At 33.8% G+C, this 22,560-nt stretch overlaps 2 protein-coding genes across 5 annotated transcripts; both read right to left on the bottom strand.

Moving 5' to 3' along the window:
• Positions 1-5,725: 5,725 nt before the first annotated feature.
• LOC120264537 lies at positions 5,726-8,435 on the bottom strand. Its single transcript, XM_039272355.1, has 4 exons — positions 8,408-8,435; positions 7,610-7,695; positions 6,460-6,511; positions 5,726-6,367 (listed from the first exon to the last, which is right to left on the bottom strand). Exons 2-4 carry the CDS (start codon positions 7,675-7,677, stop codon positions 5,861-5,863), a joined length of 627 nt encoding a protein of 208 aa, XP_039128289.1. The 5' UTR covers positions 7,678-7,695; positions 8,408-8,435; the 3' UTR covers positions 5,726-5,860.
• A 41-nt stretch (positions 8,436-8,476) lies between these two features.
• Positions 8,477-19,292, bottom strand: LOC120265451 (integrator complex subunit 9 homolog). Of its 4 annotated transcripts, none has more exons than XM_039273367.1 (8): positions 19,038-19,291; positions 18,649-18,936; positions 18,347-18,564; positions 13,929-14,282; positions 13,580-13,790; positions 11,774-11,866; positions 11,589-11,680; positions 8,477-8,525 (listed from the first exon to the last, which is right to left on the bottom strand). In XM_039273367.1, the coding sequence occupies exons 1-8, from the start codon at positions 19,044-19,046 to the stop codon at positions 8,498-8,500; spliced, it is 1,293 nt and encodes a 430-aa protein (XP_039129301.1). In that variant the 5' UTR covers positions 19,047-19,291; the 3' UTR covers positions 8,477-8,497. The 4 variants fall into 4 exon arrangements, 3 of the variants coding, with proteins under 3 accessions (XP_039129301.1, XP_039129302.1, XP_039129299.1); XM_039273368.1 differs by lacking the exon at positions 8,477-8,525 and adding an exon at positions 8,611-8,647; XM_039273365.1 differs by lacking the exon at positions 8,477-8,525 and adding an exon at positions 10,154-10,978 and having other exon boundaries at positions 19,038-19,292.
• Between the last annotated feature and the right edge of the window lie 3,268 nt (positions 19,293-22,560).

The raw sequence follows: 22,560 nt of genomic DNA, 5'->3' as shown, positions 1-22,560 counted from the left end.
ATTTTTATATTATAAAATGGGACTCACAATTATTTCATACAACTTATTAACATTTATATTTATATATTTCATTAAAACATATTTATTTAATAAAATCCATTTAAAATATAATATTTATCATGAATAGATCATGAATTTATATAAAATAAACATGAATATTATATATATATATATATATATATATATATATATATATATATATATATATATATATATATATATATATATATATTTGCCTGATTTTGTTGATGATTAATTAAAGATACATTAAAATTTAAATGCAACGGACCGAGTCTAATGAACATTTGAACCGGTGAACTTGAACCAATTAGTGAATTAGGTTTGAAAACTTTGATTAGTTGAACTTGAAGAGTTGAACGGGTGAGCTTGAAGCCTTGAACAGTTGAACCAATTAGGTTTTTTTTTATTGTGTTCTCTTTTAGTCTCAAAAACTGAAAACCCTAAATCTATCTCTTAGAGGCGGCGGCGAGGCAAAAATAAGGGAGAAGGCCAAAGCCGCCGAGATGGTGGAGGCTTGGAGCCGTCAGCGGTAAAGGTCCTAGAGGAGGTGGGGAGGAAGAGGAGAAGAAGCAGGTTTGATTTCTTTCCCCGTCAGCCGTAGAGGAGGTGGGGAGCAAAAATAAGATTTGATCTCTTTCCCCATTTTGGTTTGATTTCTAGATTTGTAATGTTGGAATCCAGTGGAAGTTTTGAGCATTTTCTTGTTTTTCTTTTCTTTTTTATAATCTTTTTCTTTTTTTAGTGGAGGTTGATTCTATGTTTTGATAATCTTTCTCTTTAGATCTTGTCTGTTAATTAGAATTTTACTTACGATGGGCAATGACTTGGTGAGTTCTGTCAGTGTTCTTGGTTGATGATTCGGATGTCGAGCTGTCGAGGCTCTCCATCGAGATTTCTGCCGGTGAAGTTGCTGACGAGGAATTCTTGGATGAAAGGGAGTGCTAGCTGCTCGTCCGGCGGAAGGGATGCAAGCGCCGGCGACCGCGATGACTCATGACTCGATGATCTTGTAATTATTATTAATTCTTGTATAATTCTAACTCTGTTCGCTTGTTCGGTTGTTCCTTCCTATATATGTAATGACAGTAATGTAACTTTGTAGACTGTATTCATTTATTCAATGAGAATAAAAAAAATTGCCAACGGTCTAAAATTGGCCCGTTGCTGAACGGGCCAATATTGGACCGTTGGCAATTTGGCAGTTGGCACAATTGGCCATCTGCCAAAGCAGATGTCTACTTTAAGTTTAAGCACATTGAATTTTATTTATTTATTTATTTAGTTTTATAATTTACATCTTTCTCCAAATCTCCAATTCTTTGGTTATAAATACCTCACTTCACCATCCAATTCACTTACACTAAATTTCTCTCAATTGATAATTGCTCTCAAGCTTCAACCTCTAATTCTCTAGCACTCATAATTCAAACCAAAAAAAAATGGCAAGCTCCGGAAGTGGTTTTGGTGAGAGTCGTGAGATAGAACATTCAACCCAAGGAAGTGAAAGTAATTTACCACCATCATCACAACCGGAAGGGGAGGCAAGTGGGAGAGATTCAAATTCCGACATCTTCAAAATTCATTTCAAAAAGACAGCGAAAGGAGATGGCAAGTTTGATGTTTCTTGTAATTATTGCAATAAAATTTACAAATATTCGAAAGGAGGTGGCTATGGGACTTTCACCAAACATTTGCAAACAAAGCATCCACTTAAGGTCGGATTAAGCAAAGGACAATCTCAAATGACCGGGTTTGCCTCTCCTTCTAACTCTACTCAATTATTTCATTATAATGAAAATGAATGTAGAATTGGATTAGCTTCGATGGTTTCTATTGATCATTTATCATTTAACTTTGGTGAAAAATTGGGTTTTAATAATTTTTGTCAAAATTATTTAAATCCTAGTTTTAAAAAAATTCCTAGAAATACTTTGAAAAGACATCTTTTGAAACTATATAAAAAACGTAAGGGCCTGTTTGGCTGCAAAAAAAAAATATGGTATAATTTTATTATGTAGGAATTGCAAGTGATTATTACAGAAATTATAGTATATTTTATTCCTATATAATGAGTGTTTGGTTAACAAAATATAAAAAATTACGGAGATCGACCGATCGGCAACTAGACTACCGGTGGACCTGTGGCCGGTCGTCGGAGGTCAACCGGAGCACCGGTGGATCGCCGGTGTGTCACCGGAGGCAGGTGGACTGGTGGTTGGGCCGGTGACCAGTTGCCGGAAGCCTGCTGGACTACCGGTGGATCGCCGGCATGTCAATGGAGGCTGGTGGACCGGTGATCTGACCGTCGATGGATCGATGACTGGTCGCCAGAGGCCGGTTGGACTGCCGGCCGGACCGGTGGCCAGTGATCGGAGGTTGGGCGAACCACCGGTGGACTGGCGGCTGGTTGCTGGATTAAAAGAGAAAAAGACTTTTCATAATAAAAAAATATTCCACTAAGAGTGGAATATTTTTTTATGCCATAATGTTTATATTATGCCATAATTTTATACTCTAAAATAAGTATCCAAACAGCTAATATGGCATAATTCTCAGAAAATATTAAATTATGGTATATTGTACAGATTATGCCATAATTCTGGCCTATCCAAACATGCCCTAAAAGTGAATTAATAGAATATTTTCAAAACAATAATGTTCATGTTTCTCTTTGTAGTGAATCTTAGGGGTGTAAACGAGCCGAGCCGAGCCGAGTATTAACATGCTCAAGCTCGGCTCGTAAGTAAAGCTCGAAGCTCGGCTCGAGCTCGTTCGAGCCTTAGTTTACTTTGCTCAAGCTCGGCTTGTGTATTACTCGAGCTGCTCGAGCTCGGTTCGTGAAGCTCGACATCCTATTAGCTCTACTAGGCTCGAATAAAAGCTCGTAAATATAAGCTCGACTCGAGCTCGTTTAAGCTCATATATAAGATATATATAATGTACTTATATATAAAATTATCATATAAAAATTATAATATTATATATATATTTATTTATTTAATTTATATTGAAAGCTCGATTAGGCTCGCGAGCTTATCGAGTTGGGTATTTTGAGGCTCGAGCTCGACTCGTAAAACTATTCGAGTAGCTCGAGCTCGAGCTCGGCTCGCAGAATTTCGAATCGAATTCGAATATTATCCGAGCCGATCTCGAATAGCTCACGAGTAGCTCTGCTCGCTTACACCCCTACTAGTGATATTTGGAGTGATCATTGGTGTGAACATTCTTATATGGGTTTAACTTGTCATTGGATTGATGAAAATAATGTTTTACAAAAAACGATTACTTGCATATAGATGATTTGATGATAGACATACCGCCGAAAATATTTGTAAAATGATTTTAGATATTTTGCAAGAATATCGATTGGTTAATAGAGTTTTTTCAATTTCTTTTGATAATGCATCGGCTAATACCGCCTCCATTTTTTTGAGTTAAAAAAAGAACTTGTCAACCAATTTTTGGTGGAAAAATTTTTTTCATGTACGTTGTGCATGCCATATTTTAAATTTATGTGTACAAGATGCTTTTGGCTCATGAGCTCAATCAACATATATCTCCAATAAGAAAAAGTAATTTCATATATTTGGGTGCATCCACAAGTTATGAAAGAATGGGCAAAAGTATTGTAAACTAAATGGAATGAAACCAAAAACGTTTTTTTCTAAAGATGTTTCTACTCGTTGGAATTCCACGCTTTAAATTACTTGATCAATCTTATGAGTATAGAAATTTATTGTGTTCTTTTTGCATCTATTTATATTAAACATCATACACTTTTTGCCAACCCAATGGGAAATATGTTCTACTATTTTTAGATATTTTTTTCGTGTTTTTTTAATGATGCTACTCATACATTTAGTAGTGTATACAAACCAACTTCTCATCAATTTTTTTAATTGAAGCCATAAATATTAGTGGTGCTTTTAATGGAAGGACTCAAACATCCTCCTATTTATGATGCAATTTATGGCATGAGAGAAAAAAATGGTTGAGTTATTATAAAAACTATTCCCGATATTTATCTTACTACTATGATTTTTGATCCTAGATGTAAATTTGAAGGTTTAGTAGAGATGTTGAATACTTATTATTTTGATTTGTTGGGGTTTAATGATGAAGACATTGATGTAATGTTAATAGTTAGTAGAATTAGAACTTTGTGTAATGAATTATGTGAGACATTTTCTTCAACTTCTACTCATGATGAAGAAGCGGAGGCTCCACTACCTCCATCATCCTCCAAATTCACAAAATGGGGTAACAAAATTTTAGAAAGGAGGAAGAGGCCTAGAACATCCGCACATATTCGAGCTTGAAGTTTATTTAACAACAGCTTTTTGAGTTTGGTGATGATACAGTCCAAATTTTTTTCAATTTTTGGAATGGTGGAGTAGGCACACGAGACTTTTCCTACTTTAGCCAAGATTGCTAAACAACTCCTTGCGCTCCCGCCTCAACCGTCGCAGTTGAACAAACATTTAGTAATGGAGGCAACATTTTAGATGAAAGACGATCAAGGTTAGGTCCAGAATCATTGGAAGCACAAACTTGCCTTGATGATTGGGAAAGAGCTAGTCTACGAAGTCAAGAAGGCCTTATACACTCATCATCATCAGACGAGTGGGTAAATGATGGCTCAGGTACAACAACGGCGGCTTCTAGTTCCAACTCCTCCGACGATGATGCAAGCAATTAGACATTATGAAAATATGGAAACTATGTATAATAAAAATAAAAGAAGAACTACGTGGGCTTTGATTCCTCTAGAGGATACGTAGGCAACTTGATATAATTAAGTTCAAGCCCTTTATTTTTATTTCTTCCCCTATTGTACTTTTATTGCAAAATATCATTTTGAAATATTAATACTTTTATTTTTTAATAAATATTGTATTAAATTAATTTTAGTATTTTTGTGTTCATTTAATTTGAAATATTGAATTATTTAGTTTAACAAAAAAACATGAACCGTTTGAACCGGTCAAACCGAACCGTTGAACCGAACCGCCAAAATCGGAACCGGAATCGAACCGCCATGAACCTTGTTTAGGCGGTTCGGTTCGGCTCAAAGTTTTGAAACCGAACCGGCGGTTCCTGAACCGTGGCCATGTCTAAGTGAAGGCACATTTTTGAATGTGTGAGTAATAGTGCAGTGTGCAGTGGTCTCGAGACTCATGTGTGCGAGCACTCCCGCCCCCCACTTGCTCGTCGAGATTCTGCACGCACTGCCTTTATTTAGCGGCCTAACCGCTCATCTTGGCATAAAAAACAATAAATATTAACTATTATTAAAAATGGTGTTTCACATGTTATATGAGCATTCCATAGTAGCATAGAAAAATTGAACCATTTGTTATAGAATCTTTTGTTACAAGTCATTTCATACTATAAACTATTTATTAGCACATGTATAGCATGCCTAATCACCACTTCCGGAGAAAAAATCAGAGACAATTTAAGTTAAAGAATTGAAATATTTGTACAAACCTAGTCAAATTGAACACATACAGATTGCACAAGATCCCCAAAATAAAACCCAAAAAACCTTCTCATACAACATGAATACAATAATAAATAGACTAAAACCAGTTGTTTTCATGGAATAAGTAGAAGACTAGTGAGTCTCCAAACACATACCAAAAAAATAAAAAATAAAAAATCACCACTACAAACCCAATGTATACCAACCTCTACCACACCAAATTAGATTTTTTTTTTTTAATTTATGTCAATCAAAATTCACTTAAACGAGGATCGGAAATTACAACAGTCAGGTTTAATTAAATTACAAGAATTTAGTATAGATCTAGAAGAGCATCAAACAACAAAATTGGTTCTAAATCCCACTGCATACAGAGCTGAAAGTTTCACAGATTACAGCAGTCAGGTTTTCATTAGCAGCAAAAATGACTGTTTGCTTTGAGTCTATCTCAATCACAGCTTCATCAGGTGCACTGATGTGAATGGAGTGAACACCATGACAAGGTGCAGTTTCATCATAAGAAATAAGACCATCGATGCCTTTATCTTTTAAAGCTTTGAGTAGGAGATTAGGATCTACAGAGCCCCAGTTCAATTGTTGTTTGCTAGAGAAGTGGGTGGGCTTTTTGGCAGGGACTAACAAATGATTCCCATTGCTTAAAAGAAGCTGGCCTTCTAATCTAGCAATGGCCATATTTTCCTGTGGTAATATTCTAGGCTGAAGTTTAAAATCCAAGCATCTCATCAACCGAACTTCGAAGTCGTCCTTCAAGCTTGGTACTCTGAGGGTCGAATTCTCAGAATAGTACAAGTGTGTGTAGTTCTTTGAGAAGTTGAGCTGGGACTTCAAGCTATCAGGGAACTGCAAACATAAAATCAGGCAAGATAGGCAGTTACGAAACTTCAGATTCCTTTGTTTTAAAAAAAAAAAAGAAAAGAGTGACAATTGAATACCAAGACTAGCTTTGGTTGGAACAATTCTAGCAATGGCTGAATTTTCTTCAATCTGCAAACAAGAAAGAAAAGGCTCCCAAGTAAAATAGCAAAACAGTAGTAGCAGTTGTAAACCACAACAGTTGGCTTTTTAAACATCTGACGATGTATGTTTCCATTCAGAAGTTCATATAGTAGTTTCATACAATCAGCAATGATGTTGTCAGAAAGTTACAACTACATATCTGAATTGTATCTTACAATAGCTGATAGAGATGTAATGAAATTTAATTTTATAAGCATGCTCTGTTTCAATTTTTCAAAGGATTGGATTCTGGCATAACTGGACCAAACCTGATGGCTTAGCTAAGTGGGTGTGTAATTACTTGTACAATAAGAGAAGCATCCAATTATTTAAAAAACAAAAAACCAAAAAAAAAAACTGTGTTAGGTCAATAAATATATCCATTCCACCTACAGCCTATCTATCAGTCATAGGACAAAACATAAATAGCTGTTGCCTACTCGATGTAGAACATGGAAGCCTTGCCCTCTTTCCGTATAACACTGAGAGTGTGATAAAAATATGAAGTAATTTTTTTAGAAACAAATAATATTGGATCCATAATTCCACGTACAAATATAGATAGAACAAAGTATGGCCTTTACTAATGTCGACTTGAGTGAAAATCTAATAACAATAACAAAAAATATAAAATTATATGTCATCATTGATGAACAATACATTAATAAAAATTAGTTACTACAATGAAAGGTGGATAGCATGAATTACATAATTTTTAAATTGGCTATAGTTGATGACTTAAATCCATTGCATTCAAAATGACTGGAGCTAAATCTAGTAAACTCTAATTAGATGACAATGACCACCAAACATCACATTGGGCTGAACATTAATTAATAAGCACCAGCCACAAATAACCAGCGTGAACCTAAAGATAAGATGGAGAGCATTTTAATATCAAAGTTTACCTGATACACCACATTTCCAGAAACATACAAATATAAGATGCTGAACTTTCAATGGATATAATCAATCAACTTGTTTTCTCGAGACATCAGAAATCATTTTAATATCAAAGTTTACCTGATACATAATATTTGTAGTTGCTAAACAAAAATGTGAGAATGAAATGACATTTCAACTTACTTCATTCCGGCAAGTAAAGAACATTGGAGAACCTTCATTGACAATGTCTTGAATGGTAAAAGAGCCATTTCAGCATCAACACCTTCCTGAAACAGAGAAATGAATTAGATCTTCACTAACATGAATTATCCTGATATAACAGAGAACTATCTGTTTGAAACAGAGAGATTCTGAACATAAAAAGCTTGCCAGCAATGTTTCAAGAAAATCAGCCAAGAAGCACAGATCTCTGCTCTCAATAATCATACCACCTTTTGGCACTAATTTCCTTCTAATTCAATTAAAGAATGCACAACTTGGTTCATTAAATTGAAAGAATGGAGTAAATCCAGTTTTGCGGGCTTTCTCTCGTATAGATAATGGCTTTTTTTTTAAGTGGACAAATAGATAGTATATATTCAAACTAAAAATTTATTTTATAAATGGTTATAACACAAAATGTAAAACAGAAATCATGTAAAAAAGCAAATATATAGCCTATATAGTTATATATGAAAAGTTAAATGTTTAGAGCTTTACATATGAAGGGTGTAAAAGATATTTCACCTTTTTATTTTATCCATTGTTAGAGGACAATAGGTAGTTAATTGAACTCAAGGTGATATATGCAGGAATCTCAAGTTTCCAAATATATCTACGAATGGAGAAACTTTATGTGGGTGCATGTATAATTTAGATTTTAGAACAAAAAGGTATTGGTAATGTGACATTTGTACAAAATTTTGACATCTTAACTTCACAAAACCATACTGTAGAAAATTCACAAACATGTGAGATGGAGTGGGGATAATTTTGTACCTCCAGAATGAGTAAGGATTTATGGTCTTTATGCTGAAATGACTACAAATGAACAGCAGGACCAAGATCAAGATTCCAATGATAAAAACATTAACAACACGGTTCCTGCCATATCATCCTGCAGGCAGCAAAAAAGATTAAGCAAACTATCAAAATAACAAGGACAAGAAAAGTTTCATCATCCAAATATAGGTTGTCATTACTTTTTAACTTCTTTCTTACTGTCACTTAAAATAAATTCCACAGTGGAAACAATAAAAAACATCAGTATATAAAAGCATCTTCACAATAAAAATTGTGCCTAAATACAGCTTAGCAGTATAATAATCTTAATCATTTATGATATAATAGAAGTTATTCTCCCATAGCTCATTATGTGCAAGATTAATGCAACCCCTTTCGTATAAAAAGAATGAACCAGTTCCATTGATTTCGTTATAATTCAAAACCAATTGAACAAATTAGAAATAATAATCCAATCAGGGTAACAATTTAATGCGTACAAACTAATACTTGCTGCTCCAACCTTACCAAGCCAAGTTGCTTAAGCAAGAACAAATATTTCCATGATTTCTATAAAAGTACCCTACCAATTCAACTTAAAATAAATTATGCCAGTGGAAACACAAAAATAACATCAGTATATAAAAGCATCTTCACAATAAAAAATTGTGCTCAAATACAGCTTAGCAGTATAATAATCTTAATCATTTATGATATAATAGAAAAAGAAGCCTCATAGCCTTAATATGTGCAAGATTAATGCAACCCCTTTTCAGATAAAAGAATGAACCAGTTCCACTTTGATTGCTAAAATTCAAAACCAATTGAACAAATTAGAAATAATAATCCAATCAGGGTAACAAATTTTCATCGCGCATAACCTAATACTTGCTGCTCCAACCTTACAAAGCCAAGTTGCTTTGCCGTAAGAACCAAGTTTCCATGATTTTCCTTAAAAGTAACCTACCAACTAACCCAAGAATATCTGCAGCTTCTCTACTAGAACCGCCTTAAAGAAATTTGGTGAGCTTAATTAATTAGCAGAAAGAAACTCCTGGTTATTTTTTATGATTTGTATAGTAAATGTTACTGATGTTAAGAGATCGAAACAAATTATATCTATCTACACGAACATAAGGATAAAATCAAACAAAAACCTCATAGAAACTAATTCTCCTAAATACACCGGTTCTTAAGGAGTCAACCATCACAAGTTCTCGATGTATGAAGCAGGTGTTGTTCACATATCATATTTCAGATCAAGTGAAGCTACTCCACTGATCAATTAAAATGGTGTCAGTCACTTCATCAACACATATTCACTGGCTTATCATTGATGAATCTTCCAAGATCACCCCATACCAAGCTATGATTCTCAAATAATAATGGCATCCAATTATATGCCAGATGATTTCCATCATTAGCCGTAGTACACGCTTTGCAGGAAAATGAATGGTCATCTCAAGCAGTTCCATTGTGATATATCACTTCCACTGGCATGGTTAAGATGCATAAACATTTCCTTTTCTTGTTACTTTCAGCACTCTGAAATAGTATATTAGAAAGTTCTGATGTCCAATATTCCTCAAGTGATTGCCCATCAACTATTATAGTAACTTTATAGTTCAGGACAGGAACAAGGTAGGTAAATTTTCTCCTTGCTTCAAAAATGAGGGAATCAACAGAGCAGATAAACAAATAAAGAAATAATCTCCTTATGAATCCAATACAATCATATACAAGGAAGTAGGGAGAAAATTAGCTATGGTTGAGAAAAGAAAATATGCAGATCTGAAGTAATCCATGGTGCAGGAGAACATAAACCAAGGCAAACATAAGGAATTGCCACAGAGAGGGAGGTGAGTCTTACATCATTAATGAAAACCACTGTTTAACACAATAGAAAACACACACACACATTATCACTAGAAAGTCTGATCAGAGATGGAATGACTTTTTATACCATTCATTATGAATCAGAATAAAAGAAAAAGGAACTTGATCATTACTCATGTAAGAACAGGAAACATGATCAGTATATATCAACTGATGAAAAGTGCCATAAGCAATCTAACTAATAACACTAAAAGTAAAGATGAGTAAGGTATGCAATGCTGCCGACTGATATGGATGGTAAAATAGCAACACACTGATGACCATGGTTGCCAAAATCGTAATTTGGCACATAAAATCAAATAATTTCAGTTGCCAAGAAAGTGTAACAGTGTTGAAACAAGAGTGTGTCCAAAATCCGGTCATAAAATCATAAAAATGAAAGACGGCCATGTCGCCTAAATGACAACCAATTTATGTAACCACAAAACATAAAAAAGTATTATATCTGCTGACAACCATGTCACCTAAATAATAAAAGATAAAAACAAGAAAAAAATCATGGGTACAATTTAAGGGAGGGCACAACTTGACCTTATCAGCTTTGAATTAAAAAAAAAAAAGGAGAATATCTCAGAAAGATCGGCCAGGATTTTATATGCTGTGAGCTCTGTGATACGCCAGCAAACACTCTAAGGGGACACAAGGCATAGAGAATTGTGATAGATGCCATACCTGGTACAAAAAGGCTTGATTTCTATATTTGGAACAATCAGGAAGTAAAATGCTAACGCAAATAAAAAATTCCCATCTCAGTAATTGAAATGTCATGTCAAAGTCAATTGTAAATTATTGCAGAAAACCATAAGCAACTGAAGTACCAATCATACATACTTTATTGGTTTCTCAGGGTGTAATCTCCTACGCCAAGCTTCCAGTTCAAGCCAAAAGTCTTTAAAGTTATTTTTAAACTCTGTAAAATCTTGACCTAAATTAAAAAGAGGATTGCAAAGATCTCAAGATCTTCTAGCATCAAAGAATGCTTGAAAAGAGTCAAAAACTTGTGAGGAGCATGCTTAAATATAAAAGCTTATTATTGCCCTAATTCAGCTAAAGCATAGTTGTCATTCGTATCAAGTAGCCTTTTTTCACATGGTCATCAATCTTCCTGGGTGCTGTAAATTTTCATGAAGAGAAAAATAAATCTCTCATGTAAATTTCCTACAACTAGTGAAAGCAGAAGTTTCATAAATTTCTTTTATTTGCTTAGACATAGTCATTGTAATCAGTATAATATGATCCAACAAAGCCATAAAAATTAATTTAGCAAGGTCATTTCTCTTACGATAGCTTAGATGAGTTCAGGACTGGAAAAAGATAAAGCTTCTTTTCTTTAACTAGCTCTATATGGCCAAACAATGGCTCGCCCGAGAACAACTGCAAAACGAACAAAGAAACTGTCCTTAATGCTCATTGATTCCACATAAAAGTCATCCAACACAAGGAAGAAAGGCAGAGTTAAGAGCAGACCTTTAGCTGGCGTTCTTCACAAAGCCATTCAGGCATAGCATTCATAGATGCTAATATCTCCTCTGAAATAGTAGAAATCATGAATATTGGAACCTTTAAGAATTAGCTTTGTTAGCATTAGAAATGCAGAAAAAATAAAAGAGGGTAAAAGCAACCATTAGGATATACGTATACAATGCTACGCAAACCAAATCAAAGACTACTTATGGTAGATGTATGTCCGTGAGAAGTTGATTGGAATATGATGCGAATGCAGAATAACAGTGAGAAGTAAAAACAAAAAAGTTCAACAATGGTGGAAAGAATCTCATATGGAAATATCAAGAGAGAAAATGCTCTCTACCACCGATGACCGTTGAAGACATTGAGAAATAAGAAATATGTTAACTACTTGAGCATTACAATTGTGTCTACCACGAAGAAATCATCAAATGATAAAATGCTTCAGAAACTCCAAATTGTATGAGAAAGATCTTCAGAGAGCCAAAGGCGTACTGGCATTTTTTATCTGTGCTCTAAAGCACTGCAATAATAATTTTTCCTCCCAAATCTATGTGTGGCACTTGTACAAATTCAATAATTTTAACAGAAAAGGCTATTGCTTTCCAAAGAATTCTAGACAAAATTTAGATTAAATTTTATCCTCTTCCCTTCACATTAATTACTTCATGGACAATCACTCAACTATTGTGCTTAGTCTCCACCAATAAATGAGTTCAAAGTCAAAGAAATATCAGGGGGACCCTGCACAGGTAAACTGTATGTGGAAAATCAGCTTAAAATCCCTTAAAAGTAAGAATGTATCTGAACAATAGGTCCTGCTTCAACCTGGGAAAGTTAATATGACAACAATTCAAATAAATTCATGTTACACATAAACCAACATGCACACAAATATGCTAAGTGATATAATTACAACTTGCAAAGTCATCGCCATACGCAAGTCATGCAAATGCATGACCAGCAGATCTCAATATGTTACATGTGCAATATCCTATGTACTAACCATGTCTCATAACTGAGCTGGCCCTAATCAATCAGGATAAGGTTTTCTTAATAATACATACAATCTTATTAAAGCAAATCAAGGTGAATAATATTTCTCAATACTCAGAAAAATCTAAATCAACAGCAAATAACATCCCTTAAAGTGCTCCATTTCTTAGAGAAGAATGAAGCATGTGAAGTTTTTTCAAACTTAGCATCAAAATAGCATAAAACAGCTACGTAAACAAGCTGCAGAATCTCTTTCCTTATCATTTTTTAATTTACTATGGATATTATACACATATCTATCTGTTCTCTCTATGATAATGAAGATAATGCACGTCTTTCTGATGAACTAGCATATTGACCAGGTATGCATCTCAATTTTTTCCAACATACCATTCAATGTTTAGTCATTTCTTAGTAACTATTCAACCCAATGGAAGAACCAATGCTGATCACCACTGTTTTCAGAGACAATTTCAGAAGTACTCCATATCTCCAGAGCATAAAACAAATACTCTTTGCCACCTTAGCACCAAAAGGACATAATTTGCCATTTAAAATATAAAAGCCATCTAGTTATATCAACTTTTCTTTCACTATCAATAATATATGTACTCCTCCCAATCCTTTTTATGGAGAAAAAAAAAAATACTTCTCTTATAAATTACATGAAAAATAAAGTGCACAGGGGTGCATTCCAACAATATTTGATGATTGACATGACATATCATTCAATGAACAAGAGATAGGGTCAAAATGCAAAAAGAATACATAAATATTAAATGCAAGTAGATTGAGAGAAAAAGAACCAACCATCATATTTGACAATTCCAGATACTGCCATATTTTCTCCAAAAGGAAATGTACTATGCCAATTCGACCAATAGGGATTAAAACAGAGCCACCTTCATTTAAAGAATCCAAGACACAAGAACATATGAAAGCGATTTTGTCTGACTCCTCCAAAATTTCATCATTTTCAAGCAAGCATTTGACTAAATCTTGATCACTAGCACAGTTGGCCCTGAAATAAAAAGGTTAATATAAGTCCACAAAATAACATAATTTTTAGGATTATTATAATCATTTTAAAATGAACAAATAAAGGAAAATGCACATTTGGAAACAGAAGGATGTTATTTTTAAGGCAGAGTTACCATACCCAACAGCTGAAATATGATAAGGAAGAGGATCTTCCACCACTGTCTCATTATAAATTTTACATCCATTAGCATCATTAGGCCCATCATGCATCACTTCCACAGATAAATCTGAAAACAAGATCAAATCATTCCCTCGAAGGGAATAGTAATCAAAACCCATTGCATGTGCAGACTTGAATATGGAGCTTGACAAATAAGTAAAATTTCTTCTTGGCCCATTTATCATCCAATTGGAACTACCGATTTCCAAACCAGAACTGAACGATTTCAGGATTAAGGTGCTATTGTAGCAAGCTTCTTCACCATACCTTAGAAAGTGGATCTTTAGCATGCATTCTTTTACATCTGTAGCACTGCATATAAGATAAACACACACAGAGAACATAAGAATCACTAAGATATTAAGCAGTGAAAACAAGCTAAGCAAAAAAGGCACATCCACAATAAAATTCCTGAAAAGATTCAGAACATACAAAGACTTGCCAAGTTCTTAAGAAAAGAAAAAGCTTTACATGCCGACTGTAAAGAGAAACAAATAAAATAAAATAAAAGAGTCCTTTAAATCTTGAAAATTAGCATAAATATAAACATGCAATCAGAAGTTACCAAGTCCAGCACAAAAGCATCACCATCAATTAAGTTGAATTGTAAAGAAACATGTTGTGGAATTTGTTCAAAAATACAGTTGATGATTTTATCAAATAAAGCAATTATTGGGTCAGCTAATGTTACAGGTGGCCAATAGCTATGTTGGAAACTTAACATGAGATTCTCCTCTGAAATTCAGTAAGAAATTAATAATAAAAATAAAAATCTGATAGAATCCAGAAAATATACATGATATGCATAATTTTCAATAACATCAACCGCTTAATTTCTTACAACAGGATCTATATTTTTATGATCTTTCAATAGATAACCAATAAGTTTTATCTGTAATGATGGGCATAAAGTGAAAAAAATAATAAAATAAAATAAAATAATTTAGCCACTTGTTTTCAGTTTGAATAGATTCAAGAGGATTATTGATTATTGGAGTCTAAAGAGAGGACCTGCAGTGTAATTGCCATCAAGTATGGGCGTATCTGCCTTGCCTGATATGAAGAAAATTTTATGCTAATAGTATATCTACAACTAGGGCTGTCAAACAATCAAGCAGCTCATGGTGCTTGACCTCAGCTTGATCATTTAATAAACAAGTGGAACTTGAGCTGGAACTTTTATTTTGAAATTGATTTCAAGCCAACCTCAAACATAGCCTGGCACATTCAAATTCAGCATTATCATATTCTATATATAGATAAATATATTAATATATATCTATTATATATTTAAATTCAGTTAGTAACAAAAATAATAAACTAGTATGGTGGTGTGGATGTTGAGGTTTCACCCACCAAGCCAGGATTTGAAATCCCTTCAACACGCTCCAAGCACAAATTATCAGCTCTATATCTTGAGAATTGAGCCGGTCCACCGGCTTAATCTTGCGTTATGTTTTCATGAGCAAACACAAACCAAACTCAAGCCCTCTTGCTTGGCCCAACTTAAGCTCGACTTCGGCAAGAAGCATTTTCAAGACAAGCTTAATCTGGGCTTACCCCAATCAAGCCTCGCTAATTTACAACCTTAAATTCAACAACACAATAAATGATAATTAATAAAAACTGTCAAGAACAATTATCTAAATAACCCCCAAAGAACAAAATTGCCAATGGAATATATAAACTTCTCTAAAGAAATAATCAAATGGAATGTACAATATATAAAGTTTCACTAAAAAAGTTGGATTAAGAAAACTTTGCCAGATCGTAGTACAAGTACAACCAATCTCAACCCTTAACCTAAGTGACAAAATGTTTGCATGTCAAAATCTGTATCTCTTGTTGATAGGTCAATAGCCTGTCTGTTTTTATGTTGCATTCCAATTTTCCAAAGATTGTTTTGAGAAGAAAGAATGACTCATAAAAGTTTGTGTTTACTTGTGCCTGTTCAGAAGACAGGCTTCAATTCTTTTCTAAGGATTTTACATGCATCTCTTATCTACAAGATGTAATTGAGGATCATTTTTGGATACTAATAGAAACTTCATCATGCCCAGGCACTCCATCTGATGCAAGAATTATATGCACATATACAGATGCTACACCGCAAGAGTACCGCATTCGCAACATCATCCTCACTATCCCATGGTATTATAATTTATAGACATTAAACAAGCACAACTATTACCTTGAACAATAATGCCAGCCGAATTTATTAAATAGGGAATCCAACCACTAAACAAGTGAAAAAAAGGTCAATTGTATTTGAAAGTTTCATCAGGAAAAACCTTTTCACAAAACAGTATTAATCCCGACAACTCCTCATCGATGCTACTGAAGGATCATGGAACTACCAATGAACCAATAAATTCAGTCATCTAAGATCAACATATTTGGTGATCCAGGAAATTCATTTTTGGCTTGTCAAAAATCATATACATAGGCCTATGTCCAATTCTAGAGCCCATGGCTCAGTGAAGACACTTATGCACCATAAAGAGATTCACAATGTTTGGAAATGATCTCGAACATAATTGTGAGGTAATATAAAAGCTCTAGCAATTGTCTCTCCTAGAAGAATCTGCACCTGAACACATTCAGCTAGTCATAAAAAGTGCAATGCAACGCCTCCTAATTCATAAATACATTCTGTAAAGGGATAAACCTTGAATAAAGAGAATTTCTATGTTTATCCTTGCCTGATATCCCAAATATCCTTTCATGACATAATTAAATTGGAGAATAGTTCATCTCGTTGAACTTGTCATTTGGGTAATTAGACAGATTTATTCAAAGTTACTTATTGTTTAAACTTTTGTTAATATTAATCCACTAGACTATTTAGATTTTAATCCAGGGACGGAGCTAGAAATTTTTCTTTGGGCAAGAACGAGGACCAAATAAAAAGTTGGTGAGTTGTTTAGGTTTTAGTTGAAGTTACATGGAAACTAGTAAAAAGTTAACGGGGGCTAAACAATATTTTTTACAAACATTTTGCTAAAATATACAATTTCTAAACTATGTATACCTAGTTGTAAAAAGCAAAGGGTTTAAACAATAGATTTTGATGAAAATTTCCTAAAAATATAATTTTTTTTGTACAATATATACCAATTTGTAAATAGGCAAGAGGACAAACAATAAATTTTTACAAATATTTTCCCACAAAGATAATTATTTATATCATATATACCAATTTGTAAAAAACCAGTGGCCAAAATAGGCTTTTACAAATGTTTTCCTAAAAGTATAATTTATTTATATTATATATACTAATTTATAAAAAAAATTCAAAGGACCAAACAATAGATCATTACAAATATTTTTAAAAATATATAATTTTTATATTATATATATTAATTTATAAAAAAAGTTAAGAGACTAATTTATAAAAAATTAGGGGGGACCATGGTCTCCCTTAGCCCACCACTAGCTCCGTCCCTAGGATCTATCATGAAACCTAAGCCTACTGTATGAGTTGAGCCTTAATAAAAACTGAGTTAATAAAAAACATAGAGATGACTTCATCAATCTCCTCTAACTCTGAATTTCTAAATTTTTAAATTTCATTGTAGTGCACCAACCTTGCCCCTCATGCACATCTCACTGGCTCTAATTTACCTATAGCCTCTCTAGAATCTTTATATAAACAACATTATCCTCCTCACAAGGCTGCTAAGCAACTAATCCCATTGACAAGGGATTGGTGTGACTAAATAAAATTGTCCCAGTTCACTACTTCCTCATTTCAAACTATATAAAAAACAAAAAGAATTTTACTACAACAAATTAAATGTAAGAGTTGTTTACTTCATGTCCACTCCTTCAAACCCAATAGCTAAAGCACAAGAGCCAACAACTGAAACATCCACAAGCAAATTAAGCGTATCAAAATCAAGTATTACACAACTTTGCATTACCATCTTAATCAAACATTATGCCAAACAACACCTCTCAGCATACAAATGCAGCATTAACTCACTGTCGGCAGGTACATCTACATCAATCTCCATGATATTTCATTCAGCAAAAAATCCGGGCAGTAATTTGTATAAATTTCTATACCAACCCACCTGGATAGCACCGCCTCCATCTTTCCAAAATTCCTACTAACATTTTATTTATGTAATAGTGGTAGAAATTAAGCTTCACTGATAATATAAAACCAATCCTTCCTTCTGTATAATATTGCATCATAAAATTGAATGTAAGTTGTTTGTGTGTTAAAAGTCAGATTGTAAAACCCACCAATGGTATGAACACATGGATATCATGACTGATAATGATAAATAATACAGTTAAATCAAAATTGTTACAACATCCTAACACTAATGGAAATTTTTATGATTACCCAACTAATTAAGAAGACAAACCTGTACAATGGCATCCAAGACCCCAGCTCCTCCCCATCTTTCCCCATAACAATATCTCTCAATTCCAACGAAAGCTTCTCGAGCTCTTCCCATTCCATCCATCCAGGACAACCAGGCCTCTCATCTGGACCATAAAACTGATTATACTCTGCATGCATAGACACAAGTTCTTCCATCATAAGGCACCCTATCCTCACCACCGCCTCTGTAGCATAAATCTAAACCACCCCTAAATTTCCAGTCTTTCAAACAGTTCAATGCCTCCAAAACAAAAAATTGATCAAATATAATTCAATACATACCTTGCCAGAGAAGTCACGCAGGCGGGTGAGGAACGGAAGGCCAAGCATAGCGTAGGGGGTGGATATGAGAACAAAGTCAATGAGAGAGGGATCCCAAAGGTGGAGGCTTTTGACGGTCTTATACCAGGGGACAGCGCGAATGAGGTCGGTTGCGGAGTTGGGGATGACCGGGGCGAAGACAGTGAGGGCGGAGAGATCGAGAGGACACTCGAGGAGGACGCGGAACCCACAAAGCTCGAGCATGTGGCAAGGAGGGCAGTAGAGCCCACGGCCCATGCTAAGGCACGTCTGCAAAGGAAGAGAAGGTCCCAATGAGACAATGCGAGAGAGAGAGAGAGAGAGAGAGAGAGAGGTGTCTGAAGAATTGGGTGGAAAGGAAGATGACATACAAGCTTCATAGTGCGGACGAACAACCCCGCCCTTTTCCAAGAGCAGCCTCTGGAGTTTGCACAATTAAGACCTGTTCATAGTGTGGAGCGCAGAAGAAAGGGAATGGAGGCGCGCGGCGGCGAGCGGCGAGCGGCGAGCGGCGGCGAGCGGCGGCGGCGGAAGGAAAGAGCAGACGGCGGCGTGTGGTTGCGATCACAGTGATGAGATTAGGGATGCGAATATGGAAAATTACTTTCCACTGCCGCGTGTCATTCTCCACTGCCCAGATCCGGGCTATTTTTTTAAAATATTATATTTTAAAATAAATACCAAAATAAGCATTTATTTGGATAATACCAAAAAATTTTATCTTGTAGACTCGGTTCCATGATAGTTACCCATGGATTTATAAATTTTATTGTTTTTTATTATATAATCTAAGGATATATTGATAATTATCTTAAAAGATTCATGGCCTTTACTTTAGAAGTTATTAAATCGAGACAATCGAATGGATGAGTTGAACCACATCTTGGTTTTATAGTAAGTATCATAAAACCGGTTTCGTAGGATCATCTCTCAATTACCAAAATGCGCATTTATTATTATCCATGTTATTTTTTAATTGAAAATGAGTTGAAGTTGGCCCAAAAACGATAAATTTTTTACAAATTTATTTTAAAATTTTAAAATCAGTTTTTTAAATATTATATTTATACTTAAGTCCTTATAAATTTTTTAATTCAAAATTTTTGCTTAACTTTATTTAAATTTTGACAGTTAAAATAGATGTTACTATGGTTAAATTTAACATCCCTAACAAATCATAATTCTAAAATCTATAATTGTCAGTAATTATGATAATTAAATCCGTAATTATCAATAATTATGATGGTTAAACCTGCAATTGTCAGTCAAATCTGTAAACAATCACAACCATTAAATCAACAACTATCAGTAATTATGATAGTCAAATTTGCAATTAAATCTGCAACCATCAGAAATTATAATGGTTAAATCTGTAATAGTAAAAAATTACAACTATCAAATTATTACAAGTTTGACCGTCATAATCACTAATAACTGCATATTTGACTGTTATAATTATTGGTAGTTGTAGATTTTAGAATTATAATTGTTTACTATTGTAAATTTGGCCGTTATAACATCTGATAGTTAAAGGTTTTAACTGTCAAAATTTAAATAGAGTTGCAACAAAAAAAATTGAATTATAAAATTTATAAGGACTTAAGTGTAAATACAATATTTAAAACAACTGATTTTAAAATTTTAAAATATATGTTAAAAGTTTATCTTTTTTTGTACCAACTTTAACCCATTTTAAATTAAAAAAAATAGCATGAAGTGTACTATATGCGCATTTAGGTAATTATCAATCTAAATGGGCATTTTGGCATTTATTTTAAAAAAATGTAATATTTAAAAAAACATAGAAAAATATATATATACTATAAATTTTATCCCTAAAGAGCCTTGAGATGCCATTTGGAGTTATTTGAGTCGGTTTGGAGAATGTTCAAGTTTTGAAAAGTTTAAATTATTGATGAATATATGGATATCTATGGATATGCACCGTGATTAAAAAAATATTATCTCTGAAAAGTCTTTGAATGCTATTTGGAGTTAATTTATTGGGTTTGGAATTCAAAAGGGATATTCTGACCTAGGCCATGGTTCATGGCCCATGGCCCCATGGCCCATCTCTAAGGCAAATATTTCAGTTGGCTCATCTCAAACTATCAGACAATCTTGGACGAGATCTTTTTCTCTAGAGAACGACCGCTACTTCTCCAGCGAAGCCCTAGAAAACCCTAGCTCATCCCTCATTCTTCTCCGTCAGTACCAATGGCCTCTGATTCCAACAAACCCGACCACCCCTCCAACATTTTCAAACCAATCTCGAACCCTAGCCCGACGGAGGTACAATGTCTGGGCTCAATCATCCTAGAGGAACCTGACAGCAATCATGTCGAGTTACCGTCGTTGATAATCTCGGTGTTGATTTTTGTGATTCGTTATTGTTTTTTAATTTTTTTTGTAGGTATTTTGGTAAACGGGGAACAAAAGCAACTATGCTTACCTCTTGCTGACTTTCCTTTTCAAGACAGAGAGCGAGAGATTTGAGGCAAGCTTTAGGTAAATGCCAACCATTTTTTAACACAGTGTTTGGTAAATGAATGTTGTTTATTTATTTATTTATTTATTTTAGTAGTTGTTGGTTTTTAGAGAGATCTGGATTTTTTCTGAGGCCGCTCAGTGAGCTCCTGGAGAGCAGGCCCCTTTTTGCGCGAGTCAATACTTGCACCTTGATTTTCTCGATGATGCGTTGTTGGCGGTTCTGAACTCTTTGAATCCAGGTTTTTTCAAATTAAATGATTGCTATACAGTATGGAATTTTTTTACAATAAGTTCATTATCCAATGATGTTTCAGAATAGGACCAAAAAACAAAACGATAAAGAGATTATTGTTGCTTCTAGAAGTTTTTTAAGAACAATTTTGTGATGATAATTAACTCCTATAGGCCACATATAGCTATAAGCCGATGATTATCTAGGACAATGAATGAATAAAAAAACATAAGCAATTCTATTCATAAGTGCTCATTAGTAACAATCAATTATTGGTCAATCATGAGGCTAATCAATAATTCACTAAAAAAAATTTAAAAACTTGGGAATACTCTCCTACAAATAGCCATTCTAATGATGTTAGAAGTGCTTCTCATCGAATGCTCCTAATTACAAGCTTGGTCTTAGTATTGCTTTGAGGTTTGCATTTATTTTTAGTCTTTAGCTGTAATCTTTTGATGTATATAGATGTTTTAATAAAGTTTCAATTGTTGTATGTACACACACATATATGAATTGAAATCATCTCTCTGACATTTTTTTTTAATTAGATAACATAAAATAATGAAAAAATCTTTCACCTAACCATACTACAAATTAAATTTTCCAATTCCTTTTGAATAAATAAAGTATACTACTTTTATATGATCCAATACAAAAACAATATGAGTGTATGTATATAAATAATAAAGAAAATTAGGTAGATAAAACAATACATGATCATCATAATATAGATTTTAGCCATGAAAATCACTGTCGGATGTGAAACTTCCTCTTAGTTGAGACAAAAAAAACCAGTTGGTTCCTCGAATGAATTTAAAAAAAAAATATTTAGTAAAAACAAAGTATATATACATATAATAATATTATTATATAGTAACATACATTAAGAAGGACCTAAAGACCAATATGAAAACACTATCAAATTGCTACTGATTGTGATGTTCTTCGCCTCAACCATAGTGGCAGTCATTCATTCATTTGTAAAGCTTAAATTTCATGAGAAATTAGAACACAAAAGTGCATACCTTTGTTGGAAGTTTTGTTTGAAATATTTAAATAGTAAAGAAAAGAAAGACTTAAGATGGATAACATAGATTATGGTGAGTGTTATATAATGGTGGGGTATGATTAAGGTTTAATAATTGAAAAGCTTAATAAAGAGGTATTAC

This window comes from Dioscorea cayenensis, chromosome 7 (assembly GCF_009730915.1).
Source record: "Dioscorea cayenensis subsp. rotundata cultivar TDr96_F1 chromosome 7, TDr96_F1_v2_PseudoChromosome.rev07_lg8_w22 25.fasta, whole genome shotgun sequence".
Classification (NCBI taxonomy): domain Eukaryota; kingdom Viridiplantae; phylum Streptophyta; class Magnoliopsida; order Dioscoreales; family Dioscoreaceae; genus Dioscorea; species Dioscorea cayenensis.
Note: the sequence above shows the minus strand (reverse complement) of the source record. Positions and strands in the feature narration are given on the sequence as shown.